The sequence below is a fragment of the Gorilla gorilla genome, chromosome 9 (assembly GCF_029281585.2).
Source record: "Gorilla gorilla gorilla isolate KB3781 chromosome 9, NHGRI_mGorGor1-v2.1_pri, whole genome shotgun sequence".
Lineage (NCBI taxonomy): Eukaryota > Metazoa > Chordata > Mammalia > Primates > Hominidae > Gorilla > Gorilla gorilla.
Window position 1 is genome coordinate 73,948,958 of NC_073233.2, and position 15,990 is coordinate 73,964,947.

Consider the following 15,990-nt stretch of genomic DNA (forward strand, 5'->3'; position numbering starts at 1 on the left):
CCCAACGACAATTTAATTTTTAATAATGGTTGTGTCCAACAACTGCCTTGCACAATTCAGCTTTCTTTTTTTTTTTTTTTTTTTTGAGACGAAATCTCACTCTGTTGCCCAGGCTGGAGTACAGTGGCACGATCTTGGCTCACTGCAAGCTCTGCCTCCCAGGTTCACGTCATTCTCCTGCCTCAGCCTCCCAAGTAACTGGGACTACAGGCACCCGCCATCACGCCGGGCTAATTTTTTGCATTTTTAATAGAGATGGGGTTTCACCGTGTTAGCCAGGATGGTCTCCATCTCCTGACCTTGTGATCCGCCCGCCTCCGCCTCCCAAAGTGCTGGGATTACAGGCATGAGCCACCGCGCCCGGCCACAATTCAGCTTTCAAGAGCCAATAAGAGGCTGACCTGACATACCGTTGTGTTCAGGGAATGGAATGTAATCCACTGTGGCTGGAATATGATGGCATAGGGGGCAATGGGAGATGTAGGTGGAAGGTTTTGGGGATCAGATTAGGTTGGCATGGGGAGAGGTGGTTTCAAACAGGGGAGTGAAAGGATCATACTGCTTTAACAAGGATCACCCTGAATACAGAGTGGGAAGCACGTTTGGTGTGGGGAACATCCGAGGCAAACTGTTGGATTAAGGCAGATGTTGTAGGGAAAGAGGTGTGCAGAGTCACAGTTATTCAGGAGTCAGAATCTACAGACGTGGTGACAGGTGGCACAGGGGGAAGGGGGAAGGAGGCATTGGGAGGTGCCAAGATTTGGGCTCAAGCATCAACTTGAGTGGGGGGTTTCAGTCATGGAAACTGACAGACTGGAGATGGAGCCAGTTTGGGTAGAAGATGAGATGTTTGGTTGTGAGAATAGTGGGTTTGATCAAGCTGGGGGACACCCAAGCGGGGAGCCGTGGGCTAGAGACAGAGTTGGGATACAGGAGCCAGGGTCCTACTCCTGTGGCCCCAGCTCATGGGGGTGTCCTTATTCTCAGGGCTCTGCCCTGGCTCTGGGCCACCTCTGGGAGCCACATTCCCTCTCTAGTTCTCAGTCTTCCCATTTTTTTTTTTTGTTTTTTTTTTTGCTTTTTGTTTTTCTTATTGAGATGGAGTCTCACTCTGTTGCCTAGGCTGGAGTGCACTGGAGTGCAGTGGCGCGATCTCACCTCACTGCAACCTCTGCCTCCCAGGTTCAAACAATCCTGCCCCAGCCTTGAGAATAGCTGGGATTACAGGTGCGCACCACCATGCCCAGCTAATTTTTGTATTTTTAGTAGCAACAGGGTTTCACCACGTTGGCCAGGCTGGTCTCAAACTCCTGACTTGAAGTGATCCACCTGCCTCGGCCTCCCAAAGTTCTGGGATTACAGGCGTGAGCCACCATGCCCGGGCTGAGTCTTCCCATTTGTAATGGGGTATGAGAGCCTGACTCCTTCGCCCTCTGTTGCCTGGGTGTTGTAGCAATCCCATGAGATCGGGATGAAGGTGGAGGATGGGGGTGGCAGAGGGTGATCCTGTCCTGTCCTTTGCCCACTGGAGGGCACCAGGGAAACTCTTGCTGGGGAGAAGAGGATTGGCTGGCAGGGATCCTCAGATTTCTGTAGCCCTGCTGGGCCAGAGGAGCTAATCTAGAATCTATGAGGTTGAGAAAGGGGCTCCCCTTCCTCTTCTCCATGCCCTTCTCTGGCTGGGACTGACTGTCTAGCCCCTTTCTTCAGGCACCTCTGCCCCACAGCCACTCTCCACGCCTCTGGCCCATTCTGGGAAGCTGCCCAGTTGTGTTGGCAGAGCACCAGCTTCTCTCTCTTTGCCTCACCTCACCTTGGGCTCCCAAAGAACTTGGGCTCTCTGCCTCTCCCTCCCACTCAAACCTGCTCCCAGGAGGCTTTTATAATGAGGCTGTTTAATAAGGAGCCTGCAGGGATGGCTGGGAGGGTGTTTCACGGGGTCGGGTAATGTATTGTGGTGGGAGGACCTGGGCTTTGGAGCCTGAGCAGTCTGGTTTCTGTCCTAGCTCAGCTTCTCCCGGCTGTATGAGCCTGGGCACTTCAACTTTTTGTATCTCAGTTTCCTCTTCTACAAGAGGGGATATAGCTGGGTGTTTAGTGGTACCTGCCTGTAATCCCAGCTACTCAGGAGTCTGAGGGAGGATTGCTTGAGCCTGGGAGTTTGCAGCTGCAGTGAGTCACGATTGCACAACTGCCCCCTCCGAGTAGCTGAGACTTGTCACTTGGGTGACAAGTGAGACCCTGTCTCTAAAATAAATAAAAGAGGGAGAGAAGAGTAACAGCTACCTCTTAGGGTGTTGTAAAAATCAAGTAAGTTGGCTGGGCCTGGTGGCTCATGCCTGTAATCCCAGCACTTTGAGGGGCCAAGGCAGGTGGATCGCTTGAGGCCAGGAGTTTGAGACCAGCCTGGCCAATATGGTGAAACCCTGTGTCCACTAAAAATGCAAAAATTAGCCAGGTGTGGTGGTGGGTGCCTGTAATCCCAGCTATTCGGGAGGCTCAGGCAGGAGAATCACTTGAACCTGAGCGGCAGAAGTTGCAGTGAGCCGAGATCATGCCACTGTACTCCAGCCTGGGCAACAGAGCGCAACTCCATCTCAAAAAAAAAAAAAAAAAATCGAATAAGTTAAAATACATAAAGTGTAGAGAAGAGCACCTAGCACAGGGGTCCCCAACCCCCAGGCTATGGACGTTACCACCTGAGCTCTGCCTCCTGTCAGATCACCATTAGATTCTCTTAGGAGTGTGAACCCCCTATTGTGAACTGCATGTGAGGGGGATTTAGGTTGTGCACTCCTTATGAAAATCTAATGCCTGATGATCTGAGGTGGAACAGTTTCATCCTGAAGCCATCCGCCTTAACCCCTCACACCATGGACAAATTCTCTTCCACAAAGCCAGTCCCTGGTGCCAAAAAGTTTGGGGACCACTGACCTAGCATATAGTAAGTGATATGGTTTGGCTGTGTGTCCCCCCACCCGCCCAGATCTCATGTTGAAATGTGATCTCCAGTGCTGGAGGTGGGGCCTGGTGGGAGATGTTTGGATCATGGGGTAGATCCCTCATTAATGGCTTGGTGCCATCCCCTTGGTGATCGGTGAGTTCTTGCTCTGAGTTCACAGTGGTCTGGTTGTTTGAAAGTGTGTGGCACCTCCCCTCAGAGGGCATTGACCTTGTTCCTGCTTTTGCCATGTGATACGCTTGCTTCCACTTCACCTTTCACACAATTGTAAGCTTACTGAGGCCTCCCCAGAAGCCAAGTAGATGTCAGCACCATGCCTGTACAGCCTGCAGAACTGGGAGCCAATCAAAACTATTTTCTTTTCTTTTTTTCTTCCACTTTGTAGCCCAGGCTGGAGTGCAGTGGCTGATCTCAGCTCACTGCAAGCTCCACCTCCTGGGTTCACAGCATTCTCCTGCCTCAGCCTCCGGAGTAGCTGGGACTACAGGCACCCGCCACCACGCCTGGCTAATTTTTTTGTATTTTTAATAGAGACAGGGTTTCACTGTGTTAGCCAGGATGGTCTTGATCTCCTGACCTCGTGATCCACCCGCCTCGGCCTCCCAAAGTGCTGGGATTACAGGCGTGAGCCACCGCGCCCAGCCCCAATGAAACCTATTTTCTTTAATTACCCAGACTCACGTATTTCTTCATAACAATGCAAAAACAGCCTAATAGAGTAAGTGCTCAGTAAAAGTTAGTAGCATTGTTCTTATTAATGTGCCTTCTCTCAGTGGCATTTGCAGCTTTTTTTTTTGGATGGAGTCTCTCTCTGTCACCCAGGCTGGAGTGCAGTGGCACAATCTCGGCTGTCTGCAACCTCTGCTTCCTGGGTTCAAGGCATTCTCCTGCCTTAGCCTCCTGAGTAGCTGGGATTACAGGCGTGCGCAACCACACCCAGCTAATTTTGTATTTTGGTGGAGATGGGGTTTCACCATGTTGGCCAGGCTGGTCTCAAATTCCTGATTTCAAGTGATCCACCCCCACTTGGCCTCCCAAAGTGCTGGGATTACAGGCATGAGCCACTGCACCTGGCCATGCAGCTTGTTACTAAAGGCCTTTCTCCTGCTTACCTCAGTGGCTCCCCATCACCAACAAGAGAGCTGTCCTTACATGCCTCGGCTGCAGATGGACAGAGACAGTTACTTCCTCAGCTCTGGGGACAGCCTGGCCTCCCCTGCTGGTCATCTCTGGACATTCCACTTATGCCAGCATCCCAGGCAAAACAATCCCAAGTTTTAGAAAAATTATTTTAAAATCTCCTCCTGATTTGGCCCAGCAAATAAGACTGACTGACACAGTATGGCCTTTTGAATCATTCTCAGAGGAATTCAACTGGGATCAGGAGAAATGGATAAATGTTTTTTGAGAGAACAGATGGCATCTGGGGCAAGAGCGCACCCCCACCCAAAGAAAAAAAGTGTCTTAAATGTTCATTGTTCCTTTTTTTTTTGCCTCAAAAGTCACATTTATTCAAAGAAAAGAATGACAAGGCTGAGTGCAGTGGCTCACGCCTGTAATCCTAGCAATTTGGGAGGCTGAGGCGGGAGGATCACTTGAGGTCAGGAGTTTGAGACCAGCCTGGCCAACATGGTGAAACTCCGTCTCTACTAAAAATACAAAAATTAGCCAGGCATGGTGGCACACACCTGTAATCCCAGTTACTCAGGTGGCTGAGGCAGGAGAATCACTTGAACCTGGGAGGCGGAGGTTGCAGTGAGGCGAGATCTCACCACTGCACTCCAGCCTGGATGACAGAGCGAGACTAGGTCTCCAAAAAAAAAAAAAAAGGAAAGAGAAAAAAAGAAAAAACTGACAAGATGTCCATCCCTCAATTCCCTTCCCTCCTTCCTCTTGCTGCTCCTCAGCCCCGAGCAGTGATCTGATCTCAAGTGATCTGCCTGCCTCGGCCTCCCAAAGTGCTGGGATTACAGGCATGAGCCACCGTGCCCGGCCTCAATCTGAACTTCTAAGCTTGACATTCAAGGCCTTTCATAACCTGGCACTGGCATATTTCTCCCCAACCAGATGGCCCAGCATCCCTGTCTCACGGGGCCCAGGCTTTCTCATACCCGGCATCTCTGCATGTTGCATGTATTGTTCGCTTTGTCTGGAGCCCCTTCCTCCATCCCTGTTCTCATTTGGGACACCTCTTCTCCAGAGAGCCTCTCCTGACCTCAGGCAGGCGTTCCTGTCCTCCTCTTTGCTCCTTACACACTTTGTGCTTCCTACATTCATGAAAATCAAGGCTGGACTGGGTGCGATGGGTCAGGCACCCACGAGGATCACTTGAGTCCAGGAGTTTGAGACCAGCCTGAGCAACATACTGAGAACCCTGTCTCTACCAAAAAAAGTAAATAATTAGCTGGGTATGGTGGCATGAGCCTATAGTCCCAGCTACTTGGGAGGCTGAGATGGGAGGATCACTTGAGTTTGAGGCTGCCGTGAGCTATGATCATGCCACTGCACTCCAGCCTGGGCAACAGAGTGAGACCCTGTCTCAAAAAAAAAAAAAAAATCAAGGCTGCTCATAGCCCATACCATGGCTGTGGGGAAAGTAGAAGAAGTCACCCCTTCCTCAAAATGCTTTCTTCCATCTGCTGAAAAACTCTTGTAATAGATGTGTCAAACTATAGCATCTGTAACATGAAAGGTGTTGACCCTGGAGGAGTCCTGATGAAACCAGAGATGCCATCTTGGGAGAACCTCTGTGTGCCAGGCCCTGTACTAGGGGCCTGCTTATTTCACAGGTGAGGAAAGTGAGGCTCAAAGGCTAAGTTCAAAGTATGTAACTGGTAGATGGCAGAGCCAGGGTTTGAACTCCAGAGCCCCAGTGTTTAATCATTAGGCAAGATCATCCCCATCGAGTCACTGTTGGCCAGGTTTACTGCCTCCACATCGTCTCTAGACCTTAGGGTGAGCTCCTCAAGGCAGGGACCACTTTTCACTCACTGCCAAAGCTCTGGCACTGTTCGGAGTAGGCACAGAGGTAGGCAGCACCAAGTGTTTGTTGGTGGAAGGAGCCTCTTTGCAGGAGTCCTAGGGGCTGAGGCCTGTTCCCCTGGGTTGTGGCTGAAGCTGGAGATGTTCCCACCAAAGAGTTCCAGAGCCCCTGCTCAGCTTTAGGATTTGCCCTTGCCCCTGAGTCAAACAGAGCACCCTCTCCTAGTGCCTGATGATTCCATTTGCCCCTGATTCCAGATTTTTCTGAGGCCAGAGTTGTGCTCTCTGCTGAAGCAGGGCAAGGTTTTTAAAGGAGGGCCTGCCTGCCTGAGGGCCAGGGAGGCCAGGGGAGGCCTATTGCAGTGGTTTGGCTGTTTGTCCCTTAAACCTCATGTTGACATTTGATCCCCAATGTTGGAGGTGGGCCTAATGGGGGGAGGTGTTTGGCTCATGGGTATGGATTCCTCATGAAAAGATTAATGCCCTTCCTGGGGGATAAGTGAGTTTTTTTCACTCTTAGTTCCAAGAGCTGGTTGTTAAAAAGACCTGGTACCTCCTCTGACCCCCTTGCTTCCTCTCTCACCCTGTGGTCTCTGCATACTTGGGCTCCCGAGCGGAAGCAGCTTGAGACCCTCGCCAGATACGGATACCAATCCTGAACTTTCTAGTCATCAGGATTGAGTCAAATAAACCTTTTTCTTTACCCAGCCTCAGTCACTCCTTTATGGCAACACATAATGAACTAGGACACTTATCAAAGTAGACTTGGCTGGGCATGGTGGCTCACGCCTGTAATCCCAGCACTTTAGGAGGCCAAGGTGGGCAGATCACCTGAGGTCAGGGGTTTGAGACCAGCCTGTCCAACATGGCCAATCCCCGTCTCTACTAAAAATACAAAAATTAGCCAGGCGTGGTGGCAGACACCTGTAATCCCAGCTACTTAGGAGGCTGAGGTAGGAGAATCACTTGAACCCAGGAGGTGGAGGTTGCAGTGAGCCGAGATTGCACCACTGCACTCCAGACTGGGTGACAGAGTGAGACTGTCTTGAAAAAAAAAAAGTAGACTTAAAGGCATGTCTGAATTTTCCAGGCCAACTGAGGGCAAGGTGAAGGATTTTCCTGGCAGAGGTATGACCAGAGGCTAGGGCTGGGGGTGCAGATGGAGACAATGGCAAGCACCTTATTGGCTGGGGGCCAGAGGACACCTGTTTTTGGATAGATCACTTTGAGTCTGGTACCATTCTTTACTGCTGCTTAATGTCAGAAACTTAATTATGCTTTTGCATGATTCTAATTATTGCCTTTTTCAGAGCTCTGCTGGTAAAAAGTGGGGTGCCATACAAACAGTCCCCTTTCAAGCCCAGCATGTCATGCATCCTGCCAATCAATCACTGTAATGTCCATTGTCCAAACAGGTCAACCGTTGTCTCCATGAAAAACTGGATAAAGAGTTGCTGATAGCAGTGTCCTGGTTCTTCCCTTTACATTCTTTTGGGGGAAGGTGCTGGGAATCAGCCTAGCTTGTGGCATGTGACCTTTTTTATTTGAATGGCACTACAGACAGCACTTGTGAGCACAAACTCTGAAGCCACACTGCCTTGGTTGAGATCCTAGTGGCCACTTTCTGGCTGTGTGACCCTGACTTAATTTCCCCCAAGTTTCAGTTCCCTCACCTGGAAAACGGCACCCATCTCCAAAGTTAACATACATAAAGCCCTTAAACGGTGGCTGGCACACCGTAGACCATAATAGCTATTGTTTTTTATCACTTGTCCAGATACATCGATATAGCTCTGAAGAAAGTAACAGAAAAAGTTCCAATTCTCTGCTAGTCTTAAGGGAGATTTCACCTGGAAGTGCTGGCTATCTTGCTGTGTTAAAGGAAATTGCAGAAAGGGACTGGTCTTCATCTGAGTCCAAGTTGTCTTCTTGTGAGGAAAGCATGCCATTAGTGAAGTCAGTGATTCATAGGAGGAGGTCAAATTCTGAGTTAGGCAGCTCCTTACCTGAAAATGATCCTCCTTCCACCCAAGGAGGTGTTTTGCTCTAACCCCTCCAGTCCTTCCTCTTTGCTTACCTGTCTTGCTCCTGTTCCAATGTTTCCCCATAAGCTCCATGAAAATAAGGCCCTATCCATCTGGTTCACCTGTATCCCCAAGTTACAGAGATGATGCTCAGTAAATGTCGCAGAATTTTGTGAAAAAGAACGATGTGGAAAGTGAGTGGGGCTGAGGTGGCCAGTTTGTGTTGGGGGCCCAGTCGGTCAAGCGGTTGAGGAGGGTTGTAGGCCTATGCCAGGTGGCGGGGGACCTTGAGTCCAGGCCCCCATCCTCATGGGTCCAGCCACAGCTCCTCCTGGGCATCCGTTTCATCCTCAAATGTGGGGAATTCGGCTTCTATGACTGACATACAACTCACACATTTTAAAGATGTTTTATTAAAAAAAAGAAAAACCAACCAAACAAAAATCCCAACCCAAGAACTCTTGGTTCTGGGAGACTGGGAGCAGCTTAGGTCTGTTGGGAGGGTAGAACCTGGAAGACAGAAAAGTACAGGGAGCCTCAAGCCCTGGGAGGGAGAGCAAGAGCAGCCTTTCCCTAGGGCTGAGCCTCTCTCCACGGGGCCTGGGCTTATCCACTTGGAAAAGACAGGTTGTGGGGGCTCAGCCCCCAGAAAAAGGCAGGGTGAGCAGTTCTGGACAGCCCTCAGGCCTCTCGTCAAAATCACCAACCAGCTGGGAAGGAGATGGTGGCTCAGCGCTGGATCCAGCCTATCAGCGCCGTGCCCGAAGGCAGGGTTCAGCCCACGATCGGGAGCGGGGACTCAGATAGGGAGGCGTACCCCAAAGTTCAGCGAGGGACTCAAGCCCCTTGAAAAGAAAGGGCTCTCATGGGGCCAGGACATGGAGGCAGCCCCCGGCTGGACTCCTGGGAGGGCAGGGCAGGACCCATACTCCTGGAGGCCTGCGGAGCTCAGGGACCTTGAGGGCCGCGAGGCAGCACTCGGATGGGCCGAGGCGGGGGATTGTCCAGGACGGGCTCGGGCCGAGCCCGCGCACCGCCCCGGCGCTTCTGCTTGCGCAACAGGTAGTTCGAGTACTGGACCTCGGGCATGGCCAGCTTGAGGCAGGCCTCGGTGGCCGGGCCGGCACCGCCGCCGGGCAGGTCATAGCCCATAATGTCCACCTTGCGACTGGGCTGCCACGGCTGCAGCTGCTTGGTGCGGATCTGCGCGGCAGGCCGCAGCAGTGGCTCGTCCCCGAAGCAGCGCCGCAGTAGGCGCTGGCGGGCCTCGCGCAGCTCGCGCGCCTCGCGCTCCACGCACGCGCGCCCCGCGCGCGCCACGCGGCGCCAGAAGGTGGCGTTGAAGTGGTCGTAGAGGCCGGCGTCCAGGGCGTTCCAGGTGCGCGCCGCCCGCGCCAGCGCCGCGGGGATGGCGGCCAGGCGCGAGCTGGCGGCGCGCGCGTTGAGCTTGGCGTAGAGCACGTCGTCCAGGTCCCAGGCCAGCAGGCGCCGCAGCAGCACTAGCGACTCGTCGAAGTACTCGGCGATCATGACGAGCGAGAAAACCTCCTCCACCTGGCGGATGAGGCCCGCCAGGTAGGCGGCGTCGTCGCGCGGGCTGCGCTCATTGTCGCCGCCCAGGTCGTAGGCCAGCGTGTTGTGTGCGAACATGGCGAAGTGCTCGCCAGCGCGGTAGTATGCCTCGGGCGCGCGCAGGAAGGCCTCGAGCGAGGCGTTGGGCACGCGTCGGAAGGCCGGGCAGTACTGGTTGTAGTAGCTGAAGAGCGATTCGAACATGGCAGCCGGCTCGCGCAGGATGGTGACATAGATGGTGCCAGGCGGCATGAGGCGCTCCAGCTCCGCACGGTCGAAGCGCAGGTGGCTGGCCAGCACGTGCGGCGGCCGCGTGGCCGGGTGCACGAAGTGCGCCGAGAAGTTGCGGGGGTAGCAGAACTGGTGCTCGCAGCTCGGGTGCGGCAGGGCCACCGTCAGGTTGTGGTGCTCGGCGAAGCGGAACAGGATGTTCTGCACCGTCGTGCCTGCCGTCTTGTGAGTCTTCAGGAAGGCCACAGTCATGTGCTTGGGGCGCGGTGGCGAGTTCCGCAGAGGAGGGCAGCTCAGGGGGAACAGCTTGGGGTACCTGCCAGGCCCAGGGGGTGTGCGGAGAGGAGGGTGTGAGGGGGCTGCCGCTTGACCCCTGCCCTTACCCAAGGACTGTGGGATGCCCCACAGCGCGGCCCCGCCTGGGCTGCACTCATGGGAAGGTTGAGGGCGGTGCCTGGTAGCCTCTAAGATGCCCCCTATGATCCCTGCTGCCCTCCTGGTATTCACGCCCTTGAGTATTCCCCTCACCTGAGTTAGGCTGGACTTATCATTGCATCTAAAGAAGAGAAGAGGGCAGAAATGATGGGATGTCACTTCTTAAATTTCATCATAGAAAGACTGTGGCTGGCTAGTATCTTGGTGTCTTTCACTCAATCCGGGATGACAGATGATGGGGGAAGCAAGCTGCCATATAGTGGGCAGCCCTATAGGGAGCTACCACTAAGTGGGAAAAGCCCACAAGGACCTAAGGCCCTCAGTCCACCAGCCGGCTTGAAGACCTGAAGCCTGTCAAAACCACGTGAGTGAGCTTGGAAGCTGATCCCTTCCAATCAAGCCTTCGGATGAGACTGCATCACCAGCAAACACCTTGGTTGCATCCCCATGAAAGACCTTGGTCCAGAAGTTCCCAGTAAGCCACACCTGGCTTCCTGACCCACAATAACAGATGTTTGTGTTTTCAGCTGCTAAGCTTTAAGATAATTTGTTTATGTAGAAATAAACAAGGGACAAAGACCCCTGGAGATCTTTGAGGAATCCCACTTTGTATATGTAGAAACTGAGGGCCAAAAGGAGAACAATCACTTACACAAAGTCTGGAGACGACTCACATGGTCACTAAATCACTTTTGCTCTTTCTCATTTTTACTCTTTAACTGGCTCCTCACTTTGCAGATGGTTGGCACTGGGCTTTGCAGCAACCCATTGTTATGTTTCTCTTGAGGCTTCTAAAGCCTCATTCATTCAGTCATCAAATATTTTTTGGGTGTCCACTATGTGCCAGGTTAATGCTAGGTTCAAGAAATACAGTAATATACAAAAACAATCCTAGCCCTCGTGAAGCTTTCATTTCTGTTGCTTCATTCTTAAAACATGGGTGTTTGGGATTTCAAACCAAATTATCTGGCAAGGGGGGCTGGGCGCATTCACACCATTCTCAGGGGCAGACAGTGTAGAAAATGGGGACATGAAGTCTCCGAGAGGTGCAGGGATTTGTTGGGTTCACACAGTGAGTCAGGAATAAGGTTGGGGTTCCCATGAATCACATGGTATCCTGTGTGAGGGTGACTGGCTGTGTCACACATATCATGTCTCACTTTATAGATGAGAAAACTGGGACTCGGAGAAGTGAGGGGACTTGGCCTTGCCCAGCACTAGGGAAGTTGTGAGAAGTTGTTTCCACTGGGGAAATGCTTAGCTGCATGCTGTGGGGAGTTGAGCTGGATTCGGATCTCAGCTAACTGATTCTGTAACTGTGAGCAAGTCACTCAACCCTTTCACTGAAGAGCAGTCCCTGTCCAGGGAGGCTGTGTGGCCCTAAAGGGAAAGCACTTTCAGAATAGAGGGAAGGAGCAAAGCCTAGCAGGACCCTTCTGGCAGGTGGAAGAATGGGGAGGGGAGCTCCGGCCCCCCTGGGGCCCCGCCCCCTCGCCGGGGCCACGCCCCCTTACCAGCTGAGCTGCGCCCCCTGGTGGATGAGAAGGCTTACGGTGCTGCACCCTAGCACCAGCAGCAGGATTTTCCGGCGGCTCATCATCTTGGTGGCCTGCTGCAGGCGCTGGAGGATGGGTGGCATGGCAGAGTACCCACCCCTGGACCAGCCAGGGCCTCGCTATCCAGGACTCCCTTCACAGGCACTCATGGGGGATCCTGCGGCTCTGGTAGCAGGGCCAGTGTTCCCGAGAAGCCTGGCAGAAGAAGGCAGACGGGTTTGCAGTGGGCAGAGGAGATGGGATCTGGCCCCCAGCAGGTCTGATGCAAAGAGCTCCAAGAGGTGGGGTAAGCAGAGAGGCCAGGGCAGATCGGATTCCTACCTCCCGTTATCAAGACCCTATCTCCTCACTGCTCCAGATAACCTAGTCTTGGGTGGAATTACAGGGTCTGGGGTGTAGCCAGCCCTTCAGGCTGTAGCCACTCCCATCCCTCAGCCCTGTCTCTGTCTCTCTGCCTGCTCCTAACTCGTCTTTGTCTCATGGTTATTTATACATGTCTCCCCAGTGGAGTGGCTTCAGCGCCAGGGCTTGGCTCAGAACATAGAGGTATCAACTCAAAGTTTCCTCTCCTCCAGGACTCCTTGCCCAATTGCTTTAGCCCAGGGTTGGTCCTGACTCCCCAGAGAAACCGAGCTCCTCGGAAACACTGATCAGGCCTTCACCTCCTTGGATCAATATGGCTTTGAGTCGATACTGCAGGCTTACTCTATGTACTGTATTATTACATACTTAATCCCATTTAGTCCTCACCACAGCCCTGACCTAGGTATTATTCCCACTGTATAGATAAGGAAACTGAGGCTCTAAGAGATTATATCACTTGTCCATAGCTACACAGCTGGTAACAGTAGAAATGAGATTCATACCTGCTGTTTCTGGCTCCAAAGTCCATGCCCTTAGACACTGTATATGCTATTTCTGTAGAGAACTGGTTTCCCCAACCTTGCCCTAGACTCTGGCAATTCTGCATCCTTCTGAGTCCTGAGCGCTCCTAGCTGGGCTCCTGCCCTGAGGGTCCAAGACTGAGAAATTCATGAGGGAAAGGAAGGTCTTGAAATCCTGGAGCCCTATCTGGATTCCATCCCCAGACACCTGAAACCCAGGCGGCCCCATCAGCTGACTCTGCAGGGAAAAGTGCCTGACCAAAGCAATGAGATGGCAGCCTGGGCGGGGTGTGGGTCGGGTAAGAGGTGGCTCCTGCTTGTTGCCCTACGGAGGATCTCCAGGAGAAGGTGAGCTTCCATCCCAGGTAAGCCCAGGAGTAAGAGAAGGGAGGAGGGCTTGGTCTCACACAAGTCTCCTTTCCCCGCAGGAATGCCTTGGCTTAAGGGCAGCCCAATCCTGGGCAGCTCCCGTGGAAAGTCCGCTTCAGCAGTGATGCCTGTCCCCAAGCTAGGGTGGGGCCTCAGTCTCCAGGTTCAAGTTTAGCTTCAGCCCTCACACATATCCTTCTCCACGGGGGAGGGGGAGCCTGGAACCTGATGGGCATGTGCATGTGGAACTAGGACACCTGGGTCCCAGGAGGGGTAAGGTAATATGAAAACCCTTTTGATCATCACCTTTTCCAGGATCCCTGGGCTTGGCTTCCAGTCTCTCTTCTTGACCCTGCTCCCTTAATCCTGGATTACATTTAAACCTGTTTGGGTGAAAAGATGTTCTGCTTATGCCTCCCCTTCTCTCTAGGCCTTATCGCTGCTTCCCTCCACCTGCCTGCAGACAGACTTAATCCGGCCGGAGCCAAGGGTAAAGGGTCCAGCCACAGAGGGTAACCAAGGGCACAGCAGAGGAAGTCTAAGGCCCTCCCTGTCTCTTCAAGGATTGCTGGGGCAGAGAAGGGTTGGCCTGGCCTGGCTGGGGCTGCTTGCAGGAGGAAGTGAGAGCCCTTGGCCCTCTAAGGATACACACCTTTTTCCTCTGTCACTCCTGCTGCTTAGAGAACTTGGTGATTAGACAGAAGTGTCCCAAGATGGGAAGAGGGGAGTCTACATCCACCTTTGCTAAACTTGCAGAAACCACCCTATTTCTCAGAGGATTCAGGGTCAGCCAAGGAAGTCAAGCCTAGCTATGGGGGACCTTTCCCGAGGGCAGAGCTTCTACTGGCCGCACAGAGAGAGTGACAGGTGCCTGGTATCCCCCTCTGTCCCACTCTTGGGCCTTTCCCCACTTCCCCACATGGCTGAGCTCTGGGGAGCTAGCCAGGCCCCAGTCTGAGGCCTGCTTAGGGACAGGGGACAGGGCATCCTCAGTGCAGGAATTCCCTGGACACCAGCCCCTGAAGGTGGGCACCAGCTTCTGTATGGCCACTGTCAATGACAGGGTGTTCATCACCTCCTGATACAGCCTGGTCCATTTCCGAGCAACTTACAGCTTGTTCAGGTTCTTTCTGGGACAGCCAGGATTACCCTGCCAGTGGTAGCACCTGCTTCGGCCTGCCCCTTCCACCTCCCATTCTGCACTCTTGGTAGTGCTGCCCTCCTAGAGCACACAGAACATTTTTCTCCATGACAGACCTTCAGGTATTTGGAAGCAGTAACCCTGTCTCCTCTGGGTGGGCACTTGTCCAGGCTAAACATTCCAGGTCCTGAGAGAGGGTGCTGCTCGGACACTGTGGGAGGCCTGCCTTCCCTTGGCAATTTGACTCCAAGATGCCTGTTTTGGAGATGGGGCCAAGGCAGTGCCTCTCAGGGAGGGGGCCACTGGGCTGGGTTTCCATCGGATTTTCTGGCTGGTGTGGGGTGCATGGTGGTGCTGCTGGAGCCGTGCTTTAGAGCAGTGGCCCTGGCTCCTGCCCTCAGATGCTTCACATGACTCCCCATTGTGCCTGGTGTCTTCTCCATAGAGAGAGAGTTCTCCCAGCTATCCCAGGCAGGTCAGGACGCCCAGGCTCATCAGAATGTCAGTGCTAATTTTAGTCAGAACAATCTACCTCACGCTGCTGCCCAGTTTTGCAAATTGCTAGCTTTTCTCCAGGGAACCAAAGAAATAGTAGAGCCGACCAGAGCTTTGAAAATGGGCTTGGGTGCCCACCCTCCTAAAGGAGCCCTTTCTCCTCTGTCTCCTCTGAGCTCTAGAGCTGAAACCGATGCACTTAGAGGAAGGGGTGCCCTGGACTGGACCACTTGGACCTGACTGCTGGATGGCCTGGAGACTCCATCCTGTCCTGACTTGAGGGATGGGACAGCCCAGTGTTGAGGGACCCTGACCCAGAGTGCTCCAGAGGAGGGGCGAAGGGCTGAGGGGGTCTGCAAAGTACTGGCCTGGGAGAGCAAATCTTTCCACCTCCCTCTTTTTCCTCCTCCCCCACCCCCCAGCCTGCACCAGGTCTGCCCCTGGCCCCCCAGCCTCCTCTCTCTCTCATCCACCCCTGCCTCATCCCTGCCTTGGAATTCCCTCCATCCTCCTGTCTCCATTACTGCCCACCCGCACCATACCTCCCACTCCCTCAATTTCATCCCAGCATCCCCCAGGGATCCTGCCAGTGGGATCTGATCACCATAGGGGGATAGGCCAGATTGGCCCGCTCACCCTATCTTCTCCCACTTTCCAGGGGTAGAGCGCCCCCCTCCTCATGCTTTCCAAGCACTAGGCCCCCAAGACACTCTCCCGCCCGCCTCTCGGCCCCCATCCCGGTCTGGTCCACTCCCACCCCTCCAACCCCATGCCGGCCACTGCAGTACTCACACCTCGCGCCTGGGCTCTGCCTCTGGCCCGGGTTGGGGGCGGCTGCCGCTATCTCTGGACCCTTGTCTCGAAATCCGCACGGGGTCCGAGGGTGCCCGGGGCCCTGCGCGCCGAGTGCCGGTGGCTTGCCTCTCAGCGCCTGGATGGGATCAGGTGGCAGCGTCCGCTAGGCTCGCTCCTCCCGGCTCTGCCCGCCCCCCGCCCCCCGCCCCCCATCGCACACCGGAGGAAGGCGAGGGGCGGGGCCAGGCCACGAGCAAGTAGGGGAGAGGGGAGAGAGGGGAAAGGAAGGGGGACGGGGGAGGGGGGGTGGTTCCCTGGCTTGCCCGCTGGCTGCCGTGAACAGTCTCTGGGTGGCATCTTCAGATGCAGTTGTCTTACTCTGGCAACCTTGCAGAGTTGGACACTAATGTGGCCAGCTCCCTTCTCTCACTCAGGCAGGGAAACTGAGGCCGGGAAGGTGTCTGGATACTCCTGCATTGCTGGGTATTCCGGGGCACCGCTGGTCATACTTGGGCTTCTGGGTGAGCCAGATGCAGGTACACGT

At 53.9% G+C, this 15,990-nt stretch overlaps 1 protein-coding gene across 3 annotated transcripts; it reads right to left on the reverse strand.

The window, feature by feature from the left end:
* Positions 1-8,361: 8,361 nt before the first annotated feature.
* Positions 8,362-15,659, reverse strand: GAL3ST3 (galactose-3-O-sulfotransferase 3). 3 transcript variants are annotated; one of them, XM_019036924.4, is made up of 4 exons: positions 15,444-15,659; positions 13,322-13,398; positions 11,721-11,957; positions 8,362-10,087 (listed from the first exon to the last, which is right to left on the reverse strand). In XM_019036924.4, the coding sequence occupies exons 3-4, from the start codon at positions 11,843-11,845 to the stop codon at positions 8,917-8,919; spliced, it is 1,296 nt and encodes a 431-aa protein (XP_018892469.2). In that variant the 5' UTR covers positions 11,846-11,957; positions 13,322-13,398; positions 15,444-15,659; the 3' UTR covers positions 8,362-8,916. The 3 variants fall into 3 exon arrangements, with proteins under 3 accessions (XP_018892469.2, XP_018892470.2, XP_055210514.1); XM_019036925.4 differs by lacking the exon at positions 13,322-13,398 and having other exon boundaries at positions 15,446-15,659; XM_055354539.2 differs by lacking the exons at positions 13,322-13,398; positions 15,444-15,659 and adding an exon at positions 10,300-10,327 and having other exon boundaries at positions 11,721-11,806.
* Between the last annotated feature and the right edge of the window lie 331 nt (positions 15,660-15,990).